Source organism: Gopherus evgoodei, chromosome 5 (assembly GCF_007399415.2).
Source record: "Gopherus evgoodei ecotype Sinaloan lineage chromosome 5, rGopEvg1_v1.p, whole genome shotgun sequence".
Classification (NCBI taxonomy): Eukaryota; Metazoa; Chordata; order Testudines; family Testudinidae; genus Gopherus; species Gopherus evgoodei.
The window spans coordinates 130,545,779-130,562,421 of NC_044326.1; the positions used below are offsets into that span (position 1 = coordinate 130,545,779).

The 16,643-nt window shown below is 41.2% G+C and overlaps 1 protein-coding gene across 2 annotated transcripts in view; it reads left to right on the forward strand.

Annotated features, from left to right (window-relative positions):
* The window catches only part of CCNI (cyclin I), a 52,806-nt gene that overhangs the window by 15,176 nt on the left and 20,987 nt on the right, over positions 1-16,643 (forward strand). The window contains exons 2-3 of one of the 2 annotated variants that reach the window (XM_030565148.1): positions 2,246-2,355; positions 6,349-6,505. In XM_030565148.1, the coding sequence (XP_030421008.1) occupies positions 6,392-6,505 (114 nt within the window). In that variant the 5' untranslated portion in view covers positions 2,246-2,355; positions 6,349-6,391. The remainder of the gene's footprint in view (positions 1-2,245; positions 2,356-6,348; positions 6,506-16,643) is intronic. The other variant, XM_030565147.1, reaches the window with a different exon arrangement.

A 16,643-nucleotide genomic window follows, 5' to 3' on the forward strand; every position in this document is an offset into this window, starting at 1 on the left:
AAGGTTTGTTTCCAACCTAATGCATTTCACCTGATGCTATTTAGAGGATGATTTTACAAGTTACAAAACTCTTTACACGTCACTCAAATCTACCCCACCAGTTCGTACCAGCTCCGTAACTTGTTCTGTATACTCCTTATCTTTGTTTTGGCTAACAGCATTTCAGGTTCTGGTCTGTGAAAGTACCCCCTTAGCTTGTCCCAGGGTAGGATATTAATGTACTTTGCCTTTGAGTTACCTGTTTTCCAATGCTAAAGCTGACTTCAGTTTTGCAAAGTGTTATTGGATATTTAGCATAAGTGAATAGGATTATAGAAAGGCATAGGCTGATTCAGGCCATGTAACATCTAGAAATACATACACAGTATAATGTGATATTGATATTGTGTGCTTAATGCATAGTAGTTATATGTGGTGTGAATAAAATAGAACCCCAGCATGTATTAGTCAACACTTCCCCCCTCAGGTGTAGGTGCCCCTCAGGTGGGGGAAGAGAAGCAAATTGCACCTTGTCTACGCTCCTGGGGATGAAGCAACCCTCTAGGGTGGGTTTGTGACTTTCTTTGAAGTCTGGGTTTATAAGATGACCAATAGATCTCATTCATTCATGTATGTAGTTTGTTCAACCGTCAAAGATAAAACATAGATATTAATGGTTCTGATAGTCTCTATTGAATAAGTCATCCAATATCAGGACATTACAAACCCACAATAGAATTGTAAAAATAGTCTTCATACTGACATTTTGTTGTGTTCTATTGTATACAGTGGAAAACGGCAGTACAAAAAGTGAATCATGATCAAGTGGGTGTATAATAGCATACAATATATATTAATGCCCTTTGTGTAACAGTGTGTAAAATATATCTATAAAAATATACCTAGCCTACATTCCATTACATATTGACTGATGTAATCAAAGAGAAATGAAGGCATGTTCTATACAACCTGGTCATGTTTGTGCTAAGCTGTTAAGACTCTCCAGGTTCATAGAATACCAGGGTTGGAAGGGACCTCAGGAGGTCATCTAGTCCAACCTCCTGCTCAAAGCAGGAGCTAATCTCCAACTAAATCATCCCAGCCAGGGCTTTGTCAAGCCTGGCCTTAAAAACCTCTAAGGAAGGAGATTCCACCACCTCCCTAGGTAACCCATTCCAGTGCTTCACCATCACCATCACGCCAGCTGATTTTCAGTGGCACTCAAACTGCCCAGGTCCTGGCCACCAGTGCGGGGGGCTCTGCATTTTCATTGAATTTTAAATGAAGCTTCTTAAACCTTTTAAAAACCTTATTTACTTTACATACAACAATAGTTTAGTTATTATAGGCAGAGACCTTCTAAAAACATTAAAATGTATTACTGGTCCACGAAATCTTAAATTAGAGGGAGTAAATGAAGATTCGGCACACCACTTCTGAAAGGTTGCTGACCACTTGTCTAGATCCATCCTCTTTAGAACCCCCTTTCAGGTAGTTGAGAGCAGCTATCAAATCCCCCCTCACTCTTCTCTTCTGCAGACTAAACAATCCCAGTTCCCTCAGCCTCTCCTCATAAGTCATGTGCTCCAGCCACCTAATCATTTTTGTTGCCCTCCGCTGGACTCTTTCCAATTTTTCCACATCCTCCTTGTAGTGTGGGCCCCAAAACTGGACACAGTACTTCAGATGAGGCCTCGCCAATGTCGACTAGAAGGGAATGATCACGTCCCTCGATCTGCTGGCAATGTCCCCACTTATACAGCCGAAATGCCTTTAGCCTTATTGGCAGCAATGGCACACTGCTGACTCATATCCAGCTTCTCGTCCACTGTAACCCATAGGTCCTCTTCTGCAGAAGATTCAATGGAAGGAGGTTTGTTTGTTTCTCCCGTAATGCTACGCCCACTGCAAACCTTGTCTGCTGCATTTATTAAACACGTGGGTCAGACACCTCTCTTTGGGCAGCCAGAATTATGCCTTTATTTTTATTTTTTACACTGAAGTCTTACTCTTCCGTTGCATCAGTTGATCTCTTCTGAGGAGAGGCAGGGATTGGCCTGCCCTGTGTAGCCCTAGGACCAGTACTACCCTTAAAATCTTATGTGATACACTCCCTTACTGATTGCTTCCTTCTGTTGCAAGAGTTCGACCTTTTTTCACCATCCAGGCGTCACTGTTGGGAGGAGAGGGGGCTGAAAAGAAGAAATGTTCTCTTGTGAGTCCATTGCTTTCTTCTCTTGCATCAGTTACTTCCCCTCTCTTGTAGCTGGAGTGCCCATACAACCATCTCCTGCTGGGAGTGGAAAGAGCAGTGAGAGCACTGACTGTCTCAGAAGAATTCCTGTGGAGAGGTCTCATGAGAGGAACGGTTGCTAGGTAGGAGATACTGGGTCAGGGTTTCTTTGTGCAAACTTCAAAGCGTGATGTTTGGAAGAAGAAGTTAGGCAAGAATGAGAGACTGGAGTAGAGTGCGGTGAAATCCATTCGTGCTGTAAACATTGGAGTTGGTGTTTTGGTTGTGATATAGGAAAAACAATTGACAACTACTGATATAAACTAACTTTTTTCAAAACTCAGCCCAGAAAAGAGTATATATTTTGCTCTCCTTAGAATCCAAAAATCTGCCAAAGTTTGCGCTCCTTTTCTTTTGAAGGATGGAATCCAGCCTTAAGTGCAAAATATCTCTAAGGGTCCCAAACCTTCTGCCATTCGAGTCAATGGGATATTTGCCATTAACTGTGATGGGAACAGAATCAAGCCCTGTGTTATCAAAGCTGACTGGTATGATCTGAATTGTGTATATTAAACAAAATAACCGAAAGTGTAAAATCCTGAAAGATTGATTGACTTTTGCTTGAAATCTCTAGCCCCTTTTGATATTTTATGTCTGGAGTTTAAGGCCTGGCTAATTATGTTTTCTGTGCTAGGAAATCAAGGTATGATATTCACAAATATTTTAAATAAAGGGACACGATGTTCAGGGTAAAGGTCACTCATGCTTCTTGTGCCTCTGCACTCTGCCTCCAAAACGGCCCTTGGAACTTGAATTCTGTTCCCAGGGCTCACACCTTCGGTGCTGCTGTTTCGAGGTATAAGAACAGAGTTTAGGCAGTGCTTTAGGGGGCTGATCTAAAACTCATAGAAGACGGTGGAGTCTTTCCATTGACTTTAGTGGACTTTGGATCAGATCCTAAAAGCACTGCTTGTCTCATCCCCCGCTGCCTTATTCTCTCCCCCCCCCCCCGTGTACTTATTTTATCTCCTATAAAGTTAAGTGTTCACATAAGCCTTTAATTACAGTCTTTTCCAATTATGTACCCTACAGTGCAGTCTGACAGGTTGCGGTTGATATCTTGTTGGATGTTACCCAGCTAGGATTACCTGTATAAAGAATGTTTCATTACTAAGCAGTTACATAGCAACTGAACTCCTAAGGGTCTAATTGAATTTAAAAATAAGTTATGTCCAGCTTCTGTTCTCTGGAGTCCATTAAAAAATCCAATTTTGAGGGCTTTATTCAGGAAGTGTGGAAAACTGATTTCTATGACATGGGAGCTAGTGTTGTGTGTTACCTGAATCTGTTTGTAAGGACCAAATTCAATTTGTGTTGAAATCAAAGGAAATAGTTCCATTGGCTTGTTTTTAATTGCAGTTGGATCAGGTCCTAAATTATTAGGTACATTTAGGAACTATGTTACATCCAAGCCACCAGTATAGGAGGCTAGATTCTCCTCTGCCTGGACCCTTGTGTTGTCACGCACACCTGTGCAAAGTGAGTGTCGAAGACTACCATTATTCTGACTTGCTGGTGTTTTTTACACCCACTCTGTCCAGGTGCAAATAACTGTGAAAGGCAAGGGTGGATCAGGCCCCAGATCTGTATTTTTGGAACGAGCAGTTCCAATTCTGCACACCTTGAAGTTGGAAGGAGTTTGACCAGTGGGCGTGGGATTGGATCCCATCTGCGTGAATCAAGTCTACAGGCCTTATTCTGATCTCTCACTAGTTTTACAGCAGGGTAATTCCAGTGGAATTACTCCTGATTTATCCTGGCCTAAGTGAGGTTTGTTAGTGTCTCCCCCTGAGAAGAGGTACTTGTGAAAAAAAACAGTAAATGAAAAGTACATTCTCTGGCATTGTTCCATATGGGTAATTGCTGTAACAGGGCAACTTCACTTCTGCTTTTAAAAGGTAACTTTTCCCTGTGAAAATGGGAAAGGGGTATTGCACTTTAATAAAGATTTATTCTTTGTAAATCTTCAGCTGATCCATTAGAAGCCAATATCAGGTATTTTTCATAAATTTTTAAGTAGGTATTTTGAATCTGTTTAGAATATTCACTGGGAACTTGAATCTGGAAATCTCTCCAGCCATTGTCACTCTGGTTCGTTCCTCTAATATTATTAGGCTGGCATAGGGTTGTAACAAGCTGGGGGGGTTGTTTGGTTGATTCACTTTGAAGCGCTTGTTTTGGAAGAATCTCAGAAGAGGTACAATTCAATCTATGCACAGAGATCACACAAGGTGTATATATACATCACTTAAACTGTACTTGAGGGCTTAAGTGGGATTGAAGTGATGTTTAAGCCTTGTGCATAGTCCAAGTGGGGTGAATGGCACCTATTAAGAATTGCAGGAATCTTAGCAACAGATAAAACTTGGTTTAGTCTCCCTTAAATTTGTGATATAGCATACTGAATCTACCTTAAAAGAAACAAAAAAACAAAAAAACATTTTGGTCTGAGGGAATCAGTTTTCTCTTGTCACGTCTACCTGTGCTGTTACATTTGACAAAAATTGTAGCAGGTTATCTTATTTACTGTAAAATTTGACAGAAGCATGAACTACGTTATTCGTAAATCTAATAACTGCAGTCTTTGTAAACAGCCGGGCTAGGAGTTGGCCAGCCTGCTCCGTATTATGTTTCAGATTTCACAAGAGAGCACACAAGTAGTTCAAAGTTTAAATACTTTCCCATGGACTTATATTTGCAGCATGAATCGTTTTGCCTAAGTGACTTTGTACAATCAAGAAATATGTGCTCACAAAAAGTGGCAGGTGATATCTAGCTGACTTAAATAACAGACTTAAATCTTTTTCTCTTGAAAACATCTTTTCTCTGATTCAACCAAAATGAAGGGTCCATTTAAAAAATAAGGTATAGCCTTTATTATTATTATTTTTTGCTTAAAATTAACAAGTAACATCTAAGTTTTAGTTCTGAAAACTATTGAAGGAGAGGGCATGCTTCTGTGCCCCTCTCCCAACAAAACCCAACAACCTCTTTTCATTTGTTTACTTGGTGCATTTGTGGGAAGATTTTACAAGTAAATGAGACTTGTGCTCCTAAATTCTGTAGGCTTCTGTGGGAAAAAATTTCCTCCTTGATTATCTAGATTGCAGGGGATTTATGCCTTTTCTATGTTAATGAGTATTGTATAGATTCCCACTAATGCTTCAGGTGAACTGGTGTTAGGGATGGGTGGCTTCAGGTTAGCAGAGCCTTGTCTGCAGTAGGGCTAACAGGTTCAGCTACCTTGGGACAACACCGGTAGGGTTTTTGGTATTTTAAAAATATTCCCTAGTGGAGACATGGCCTTAAAAATTGACGTGCAGTCAAGTTCCCCTCCACAGTTGTTGGATCTAACCCACTCTACATCCAAGAGTAGCTTTCCTGTCCTCCTGGGTATCATTGCAGGGTATGTGAAGCCAGTTGCAGTTTCTGTGAATTACAGTGTTATGGGTAAAACTTTCAGAAGTGCTGAAGTGACTTCGGAATCTCAGCTGACGTCAGGTGTTTTGCCCTTGTGGATCAGCTTTCAGGATCTCTGCCTAAATGCAGTAGTGCATTATTTACAATATGGACCATGTCTATGGAGCAGTGTGTTAGCAGCAACAATTCCTGACAATGGATGTCAAATAGATAAGATTTTTCTTTCTAAATATGTTCTTGATGGGAGTACTGATTGGTTAAAGCAGTTTGATCATCGTGTTAACCACTTTAGGAAGATCCTAATGTTCGGGTCTAGTGCCCTGCAGTGGTGCCCAGACTTTAATCCACTTTATCATCTATATAATGTTTTTAATAATCATCCAAAATATTTGGTCGACAGAATTATATTTAATGCTTACTGCTGTTTGTCCTCTCATTTTCACTCATATATATATATATATATATATTTTTTTTTTTTTTAAAAGCATTCATTTCAAATATTTGTCAGGGGTTGAATGGTAAATTGCTCTGCTCTTTATCAGTGATGTGTATGTAGTTCCATTTCGTGCAGCTCTTGAGCTGTAGCAATCTTTATTCTTGTTTTAAATACGTAGGCCTGGCACAGTCATGACACTGGTTTGTATTTGCTTTTGCAGGTAGCTGTATCCAGTTGGGTGGTAGGTGGATCCAAGGATTACCATGAAGTTTTCAGGATCCCTGGAGAGCCAGAGATTGTGTCTCCTCCTGGAGACAGCAATCTCTAGAGAAGCTCAGATGTGGAGAGTGCATATGCCCAAAATTCAGCCCAATCAGGTAAAGTCTCTTATTTTTCTGGATATTTTCTGGCATATTTTTCAGTGAATAACTGAACCTGTTACATGAGAAATGATCCTACTGCCTGGGGGAGGGAGGTTTAACCTTTAATTCAATGTAGTGACTAATGCTTTGTTTTAGGAACATACTCACAGTCTGAGGTACAGAACGTGCTGTACAGAATACAGTGTTAAATCACTGCTATTGCTTCTAGAAGTACACACACATTTTGGTTTTATTAAACTGACTCTGTGAATTGCACTGATTATTAATACACGTTTGCTGCTATACAGTCGATCTGAAAAGCAACTCAATTGTGTTAGGTTAAGTTTGACTTATAATGTTGTTGAAACTCTGGGCAATTTTCTGCATGAAGCATCCTATTGTTCCTCTGTGTGTTACTGTGGGCATTAGCTTGGCATGCGGTCACTCCCTTCTGAATTTTTTTACTCAGATGTAGGGCCTGTTCTGCCACCCTTACTCATTGGGCCAGATTCTCCGCTAGTGTTTGTTGGTGTTACTCCATTGACTTCACTGGAGTCACTCCAATTTACCTTACCTGAGGATCTGGCATGGTGAATAATACTGTACTCCATGAGTAGTCTCACTGATTTCAGAGTAGTGTACTACTTAGTGTAAGTAAAGGTGGCAGAACTGGGCACAGAATTGGCCTTGGTAAATGGCGAGTTTCTGCTTGTGTTCTGTGTACTGAAAAACGCCATCTAGCGTATTTATTTATGAATGCCCTGTGTGCTACGTATAGGTATAGTTTGATTTAAAACAAAATATCCTAGTGTCAGGGTGAGGGATTGGACCTTCCCATTCTTTACTCCTGGAGGCTGGGAGTGCATCAATTCCTGTTCTTGGGACTCTGTGGCTGTATTAACAATATTAACAGGTTCTGGAAGGAAAAAGGTCCATCCTTGCTTAGCTTGGTACACAGAAAACACAGTAGTTCAGGCACTTTGTAGTTTCCATTGACTTCAGATATTTACCAGTATCTTAGCCACAGTTCTGCATCTCTATGCCGACAATATCCAGGACACTTAATTACAGATTTGCCAAGAATTGGTTATTTGCATTCAAGGCATCAGTCATTCTTTGTAACAACTATTGCATTGTAAAATTGGTTTAGTACCCACTGAAGTACAGGTTCTCCAATCATGGCATGTTTAGGTGGTAGTGGTTGTTTGTTTGAATTCCATCTTTACACCTTGCTGTGGCTGCGTGGCTATAGTCTTGCTCTGGGTCTTCTTTGGAACCTCTTTCTGTGTTAAGTCGGAGATATTTCAGGACCTTATCCTGTGAGGTTGACTTCAGTGAGGCTAATGGTACTCAGCTACTCACAGGATAGGTACGTATTCAATTACATTAATTTGACTTTGTAATGTTTCTGGCCATCTGCAGATATGAAACGGGAGGCAGCATTACCAGATTCTGTGAAACATCAGAGTAGTATAAAGCCATGGAAACAGTCTTGATTAATGTTTGTGATACAGTACCTGCAAAAATCCTACAGTATTCCTTTTCAATAGAACTTTTAGTTACAGACTTGACTGATTAAGGTTTGGGCTTCTAGTATGCCATGATGCCATTACACATAAGGATGACTTTTTTTTTTTTTTTTTCATTCTGATTGCTGAGTTAGGATTCGTGCTTGGAAAAGTTTACTGGCCTTGAAAAGGTTTTTGTAGTGGTCCACCCAAGCGCTTCCAATCTTGGTAGGTCATTAAAATCACATCATTTTAATTATTATCTTGCATCTTTCCATACTTCAGTTGAGACAGGATTCTATCAGCTGGAATGCCAGACTGCTTTGACATGGTACGAAGTGTTGTTTTCTAGCATTAGCGACTCCATAGAAAATAAGCACTAAATCGGGTTGAAATTTAAGCATGTGAGGGTAAAAATACATGGTAATCAGATTTAAATGAATAAAAGAGAGAACACATGCTGACATGTAAAACTACACAATTTTTATAGGTACTCGGTATCTGATAATTGCAGCTTTGTAGTGGTATAAAATATTCCTTTCTAGTGCTTATTGTTCATGAGACACTGTACTTCAGACTGTCACAGATCATTTCATTTTCTCAGTGCTCATTTTGGCATGGTTTCAGTCATAAAGTTCAACCCGTATTGTTACCCTAACCCCGTTATCTGAAACAGGGCTATTATTCCTTAGCATCTATTTACTTAATTGAATAATGTTCTCAATTGCCCGAAACCTCAGTAACACAAAATTGTTTGTCTCTCTTGACATTCAGAAAATCTAAGACTTATTGGATAGCCAGTCCTTGGACTCTGTGGACACTTAATGTTCATTGCCTGTTATAAGTAGAAACTCTATTTTGATGTTTTACTCTGGTTTCCAAATGAAGAAACCCACAAGGAAAATCTAATAATCAAAACTGAAAATACATTTCAAGGTTTTTTCTGCTAATGAAAATTCAGCTAAGTTCTTGGCTGTGTTTTTAAATTCTAATGGGGGAGAAAAACACATATGGTTTCTAGACCTTATTGTGCTAAGAGTTTAGATCCTTGGAAATAGAATAAAAATAGTATATGATAAAGGTGTAACCATATGTGTTCTGCAGTCTGCAGCAGTTTGGTGGGAATTTCTTTCCTGGGTATGTTTTGGAAAGCCCCAGTCCCTGTATTGCTTTCAGTTTTCCTTCTCTGACTTGTGACACACTGACTCAGCCTATGTTTGATAGCTCTAATCCAAAGGTTAAAGGGGTTTTTCAGTCTAGAAGAGACATCTGGCTTGTGTGTTTAGGAACACTTTTTGCATTTTGTTAGCACTATTGTTTGTTCACATAAATTATACATATACATACACAATACAATATTACATGTATATTGTATATGATGGTCAGGTGAAAGGGGAGTGACTGGCATGTGGATACGATCTGAGAGATAAAGTCGGAGAATCTGGTCAAAGGTTAGTTTTCTCGTTAACAAGTAACACACTCTATGGCAGTTATGTTCATGGGCCAGGAAATTTTTTTTAGAAACTTGATGCCATTTCATCTTTCTTTTTCCTTTCCCTGCTTGTTCTGCTCCTCTTTTTCTCCACCTCTTTTTCTTTTTCTGTTCCTCATGAGAATGGGAATCAGGAGACTTCAGTTCATTCCCATTTTTTTTCCCCACTGCCTTGTCATGTGATCTCGGACAAGTCATTTTTAACCTCTTTATCCTTTTGCTACTCCATCTGCAAAATGGAGATTACCATGTTTACCCAACTTTGTAAAGTGCTGAGAGATTACTGGATGAAAAGCTCTAAGTGCAAAATAGTATTTTTGCCTCTCCAGGTGTCTGTTTCCAAATGTGGCCAGGCCCAGAAAGGAAACAGTACTGCTTATGAATTTTGTAGCTATCACTAAACTGGAACCAAACACTATAAATTAGCACTCTTGGAGACTTCAGAGAGATGCCTGCATCTGATTTCACGTTGGTGCAATTGAGAAACAACATCACTGAAATTAGTGGCATTACACCAGTGTAAAACCAGTGTACTTGAGGTTGGATATTGGTCCTAATTCTGCAGTGCTATAGCTGCCCTTTAAGTCTGCCAGTGCTGATAAAGGTCACTGCTGCTCGCAAAATAGCCTGGAAAGAGAAGAACAAAAAACGGGGAAAGAACCAAACCCAGGAAATCACTGACACTGTGTGTGTGTGTGTGTGTGTGTGTGTGTGTTTGTTAATTTCATCCAGTAAAATATTTTACCTGAATTTAAGACATGAAAATGTAATAACATTGAGTTTGCCCAGAATGTAATAAGATGTGCGTTTAACGGCACCTCAGGAGTGTTCAGTGGGGTTCCATTATTTGTTATTTGTGTTGCAGTAGGTACCTAGTATCTCCAATCATGGCCCAGGACCCCGTTGTGCTTGGCACTGTACAAACACAGACAAAGAAGACAGTCCTGGTTCCAAGGGGCTGACTATTTAAGTGTAGGACAGGGGACAACAGATGGAGACCACAGACGGGGGAACACAAGGAAACAATCAGGCAATACTGGTCAGCATGATAGGAAGTGGTCTTGGCACATCAGCAGCCTAACTGTGGGCAAGCTTTTGGGTGGGGAGTTGGTCCAGAGATTTGGGCACTTAACTCCCCGAAGTTTCTGTGAAGCCCCTGCTGTAAAGTGTGTGCATTTGTGAGATCGGAGTGCGGGAGGATGGCAGAAAGTCCACAAATCTAGTGCAGCAGTAGCACATCTCCGCTCTAGAGGAGATCCAGGTTTGAGAGCTGGTAGGGAATGGGCCTCTGCTGGTACTGGCTATGATTGGGCGAGGGGACGGAAGGGAAGGCTGGCTTTTTCTTAATTTATCTTTTTTTACCTAGATTTAGATTTAAACAATAGTGTAAAAGATAACAATCGCTCATACAAGTTCTAGGCATCTTATTAACTGATATAAGATTAATTGCTAACCACCTACTAACCGGAAAGTGTGGCTAGCACAAAACCCAGCCTGCCAGAAGCATTAAGCAGTCGGAGACAATAAGTTAGTTCAGCCAGTCAGTATCAAAGCAGTAGAAAAGCCCCTTTTCCCTCCTCGCCATCTCCAAGCTCATAACTTCAAGCCTCCTCCCTCACCAGGTGTCACATAAATGGCTTTTTGGTTGAACTGGAAATCAGAATAACTTCTTAATTCACACCAACACCTCTAAATGTACTTAGCCAGTAGCTAATGGTCATAACTGGTGCTGCTCTTCCCTGTCTTATGGATACTTACTTTCCTCGCTGTTAACTCATTTTGAGGTGGTAGAATCATGCCAGCAGAGGCAGAATTGCTACCAACCCGCTATAGTGTATCAGTCATGCAGTTCAGTTCATTTGTATTCTGCTGTCACATTAGTTAAAATGTCTAGAGTCTTCAACCTTTCACAGGAACATCCAGTTACACAGATATGCACCCCTTGAAAGAGCATCCAAGAATAGGCAACTGCAAGAGTTTCCTAGATGGAGTTAGATGAGTATTTGCAGGAAAAAGTATTGAGATGTGCAAGAGAGGACCCCCTTCCCAGCCAACCTCTTTCCTAAAATGTGCCAAGTTCAATTCTGAAATTCCAGTAAGATCCTTGTTTTTATACACCTGTGATATGCTGCTGGTGATCAATTCACTATCTCGCTACACTCGGGAAAACTGGGAAGTAGAGCAGCAATTCCACTTGCAGTAAAAAATACAGCCACAGTAATTGCATGGACCTTGGATTATATTAATAGATTTTAAGGTAAGAAAGGACCATTATCGTCTAGTTTTACCTCCTAATACAGTAACTCCTCACTTAGTCGTCCTCGGCTGCTGATCAATTAGAGAACATGCTCATTTAAAGTTGTGCAATGCTCCCTTCTAACCTTGTTTGGCAGCTGCCTGCTTTGTCCACTGCTTGCAGGAAGAGCAGCGCATTGGAGTTAACTGATGGGGGCTTGGAACCAGGGTGGACCGGCAGCCCCTCTATCAGCTCCCTGCACCCCTAAGTTCCCTGTGCAGCAGCCACCCAGCAGGCTATCAGCTGCAGCTATCCCTCCCGGCACTGCCATGAGCTGCTCCTGCCCTCTACCTTGTAGCTGCTCTCCGAACCTCCTGCTTGCTGTGTGTGTGGGAGGGAGAGGGGGGGCTAATGTCAGGAGCGGGGGGAGGGGAGGACACCTTACACCCCGCTTACCCCTTCTCCATATAGAGCAGGGTGGGGACAGGACAGAGAGAGCCTGGAGCAGCAGCTGCTCTCTCAACTTCCTGATCCACTTAAAAAGACCATGCTCTTAAGAGTGTGTCAGCTTACTTAAAGGGGCAGTGTGCATCTCTCTCTCTCTCTCTCTCTCTCCCACACACAAGGTTGTGTCTGTCTCTGTCTGCTAGGCTGTCTCCCCTCCCTTCTCCCTGCTGCCTTGTAGAGTGTGAGGCTACATTGTTGTTGTATTAACTCTTGAGGGCTCAGCTAGTTCATCAACATAGTTTTTTGTCTGGTGAAAAACATTTCCCTGGAATCTAACCTCCCACCCCCTTTACATTAATTCTTATGGAGAAATTGGATTAGCTTAACATTTCGCTTAAAGTCACATTTTTCAGGAACATAACTACAACGTTAAGTGAGAAGTTACTGTACTGGTCTCCTGATTCCCAGTCCAGTGCCCTCTCCACTGAACCACTATTCTTCCCTGACAGAGGGGACTGCTTACTCCTTCAGAGGAGGGATGTGGATGGGAGTGTGTGTGCGCGCGCGCGCATAATTATTTTTTAAAGGCCTTTCCCCATTGGTTGGTTAGAATCTGTTAGTGGAGGTTCATTGTTAATGATCTAGAAACAGGAGCATCGTAACAGCCTCTTCCTCTAGGACTGGTGTGCAGAGGTGCCAAACAGCAGTAAGAGGTTGTAGTGGGAGGAATTAAGGCTTTTAAATAGCAGTGTTAATCTTGGTGCCATGTTACACATGTCATCATAGCTGGATGCACGTCCAGGAAATCAGTGACTAGACAACTCTCCTCTTCTCTCTGGTTCTCATACTGCTCTGAGAGCCTCTCAATGTACAGCCGTGTTGCTACCTGTAGTTCTTTGGGGCCGTTAAAAAAAGGCTCTGGCAACTGTTTTAGCGAGAGAATGTAAAAATACTTTAAATGCATCTCTGCCAGTGTTGGTAAACCCTGTGAGAAGCTGGTAAGGAGCATTTCTGCCCTCTGGATGCTCTCCATGCAGCAAACTGTTTTGAGTTGTCTCAAGCCCCACACAGATACCTTCTGGCTTCTTGCACCCTGTGCCAATATTGCCTAGGCCCTGATCTGGGTCCTAGAGCTTGATCCTGTAGGATGTTGAGCACTCTGGCCCCAAGACAGTGAAGCACTAAAGCACGCGCATAACTTCAGCATGTGAGTAGTCTCAGTGCTCACATGCCTAAAGTTGAGAGCGTATTTAAGTGCTTGGATGTGTCAGGACCAGACTGCTCAGCGCCTTGCAGGGTACACTGTTAGTGTACAGCCCTGTTCCCCGTGCTAGCCCTGTGCCACACCGTGGGGGGGAGTGGTTGTGGCTTTGTGTATGGGTCCCTCAGGCTACGGTGTGCATTGGCCGTTGTGGGGAGGAATAGTTACTTCTGCAGCAGTGTCTGGAGGTATGCATCTGAGGCAGCCAGCAGTAACCGGGATGGTTATAATGGCTTGGTCAGTTGCTTGATCCTGCAGGTGCTTTTGGTGAGGGGTGGAGAGCACCCCCAGCTCTCACTGACTTCAGGTTTCCATAGATTATCCGTCCAGGGAAGGCCTGTAGAGACATACAGTCAGTTCCTCTGCTGGTTGCAGTCATGTTGCCCAGCGGAGGGTCTGGCCCATGGACTCCTTTTTAACATTAAAAATGTCCCTTCGGAAATCATGGGGCAGGCCGAACTGTTCCTTAATCTTGAAGCCCATTGTTGGTGTTGCCTGAGAGCAGAATGCAGCGGGGCTGCTTCAGTTTGCTGTTGCTGTGTAGGAAATTAAAGTGAACCCTGCGAGTGGCACGTATCCTCCCATTTTTCCTGGCATGGTGGGCAGTAATTAAAGCAGTAGCACTGGACTGTTACATAAGTGTCAGCAATTGGTACATGGCAACAAAACAAACAAAATCCTGACGTGTGATGGGTTTGTGGTGTGAGAAAATGTCTAAGGAGAAGCACTTTGGAGTCTAGGAAGGGACTTTACTGTTGCAATTGAAAGCGACTTTTTATTCTCAGGAACAAAAATATCTTGTTTTGCTTTCAATTTAACTCATGTAGCTCAAGAAATTATGATTCTGCTGTTCGTTTAGTTTTATAACTTCCTACTTATTGCTTGTGCAGATGGGTTATATGAAATGCGTATCTCCTTGGGCATTTCACAAACACAAAATGTACTGCAGTCTGATCGGCCACTCCTCTACAGGAGGGTCCCTGCCCTCTTTGAGAGCAGGGGCATCTTCTGCAGTGATGGGAGCGTTGCTTTCTCTGTGGAAAATAGTGAATTTTCCCCATCTCAATATGAAGAGGCATGAACTGCCGGCAGAGTGGATTTGATTTAAATCACTAGTCAGGAAGACTTGATTTAATCATGGATTTCTACATAAAAGTGCAGATAGATGTAGGTTTCATTTTTAGAAGGTACACACTATACATTTAAGTGATTTATTTTGAAAACTTTTCAGATTAGTTTTACAGCTATATCAGAAAATGAATGATTGGTTATTTCATTTACTAAAGGTAATTGAAGCAGATATTTATGAAGTCATTGGGAGGTGAACTATCTCCAGTTCAACAGGTGAATCATTTATATTTGGAGGATTTTCTTGCCATGCTGTATTAGGAGGAGAACATCACCAGACAGGCATTTAAATTGTTTTAGTTAACTAAAACAACGTTATGTATTCTGGATTTTTTTCCTTCAACAGCAAGGGATAATATTTTAACAAAACAAGCATATGAATTTTTGAATTTAAACATTCAAGTTTTTTTAAATCAGGTTTGTTTTTGTTAAAACAGTTTTTAACTAAAATAGTTAAATGAAATATTTAAAAAAAATTAAATTTGACTCTGTCAGTCAGGTGAACATGAGAAACTTAAAATATTGGCTTCTGCAGCTAACTCAGTTGTCTTCACCTTCATTTTCCTGTTTGTTTATAATCTGGAAAATTAAAAACATGCTTTCCTGCTTTTTCAGGTCCCAAACGAGTTTTCAATTTGGAATGAATTAGTGCAAAGGAAGAAAACATTCTTTCTACACCGGCAGAAGAAGCTGCTGCTGTTTAAAAGTGAGATTATCACTTCAACAGTCTCTGAATTGAAGTGCTTAAGTGACTTCCACCAGTTCAGTGCTGTGACTTTCTTTAAAACATCATCAGCAAACATATATTTCTTGAATGGTTCACCCTTAGCTCTGAAGTTTACTATAGTTGGCATTATGGAGGGATGGTTGCTGCATGTCCATGTCATAGCCGACTCCTCTTCTTCAGCAGTTAAGGTTTGACCCTGGTACCGAGTATTGAGGATATTGGCAAGAAAATGAGCTGGCGGTAATGCTTCTCCCATTTGTATTTTTAATGCTTGTAATTTAACTCTGTCATTGCATATTTCTTTTTTTAAGAGCTCACTCAGTTCTTTCCTAACTTCAGCAGCGTCAGCAATAAAACAGCTATTTCCCTGCATTTTGTTCAAGGCTACAGAAATAGGCTTTGGGGTACTCAGCATGTGCTCAACATTTCTCTTAAGCCCAATGTTGAGAACTTGGGCTTTGACGGTGCCGTCTATTTTTTTCGCAACGTTGTTCACAAATTGTCATCAGATTAGGCCAGTTCTTGATATAGTACTCAAAACAGTCCACCACTCAAAACAGTTCCATCGCACGTCTTGTGGGAGAGTTAGCTTGGTTCCTCCCACTTTTTTCAGAGCAGCTGGTGCAAAGTGGTTGTTATGGAAGTATTTTACAATTTCAACATTAGCCTTTATTTCTGGAACAGTGAAGTCTTTGACTAGGAGGTGCATCAAATGAGCACTGCAACCATGTGTTAGCTTGGGACTCTTCTAAATTTCTTCTCATCTTGGATACATTTGCAGCATTGTCTGTGACCAAGCTGCATACTAGACATTTGAATTTTTCCCCCACAGTTTGTTATAGCTTTTACTGCAACTTCTTGTAAGTATTCTGCTGTGTGTACATTTCCTGATGTATCAGTTGTTTCTGTAAGGTAGAAATTCCCTTCTTCTGTTGTCACACAAGCGCATACAACAGGATCATTGTGGACATTGCTCCACCCATCAAGACTCAGGTTAACAATTTCACCCTCTAGACCTTTTGCACACTGCTCAATTTCTCTTTCATACACTTTGTCCAGCAATTTGCCTGTGATATCTGCTCTGGGTGGACTGTATCCTGATCTTAATGACTGAAACATGTTAATGAAGTGTGGGTTGTCAATCATACGGAAAGGAGAGTTTGTTGCATAAACAGACCGGGCAACTTTTTAAATCAATTACCTCTTTTTGTAATTTGCTGCTTCTTATCACAAACGTATCTATTGTTGTTTCTGGATGATGGCGATTTTTTTTTTTTTTTTTTGCTACAGGTGATATACTGTGGCTATGTGATGTGACTGAAACACTATCACTGGCAGATAACTCTGCAACTAT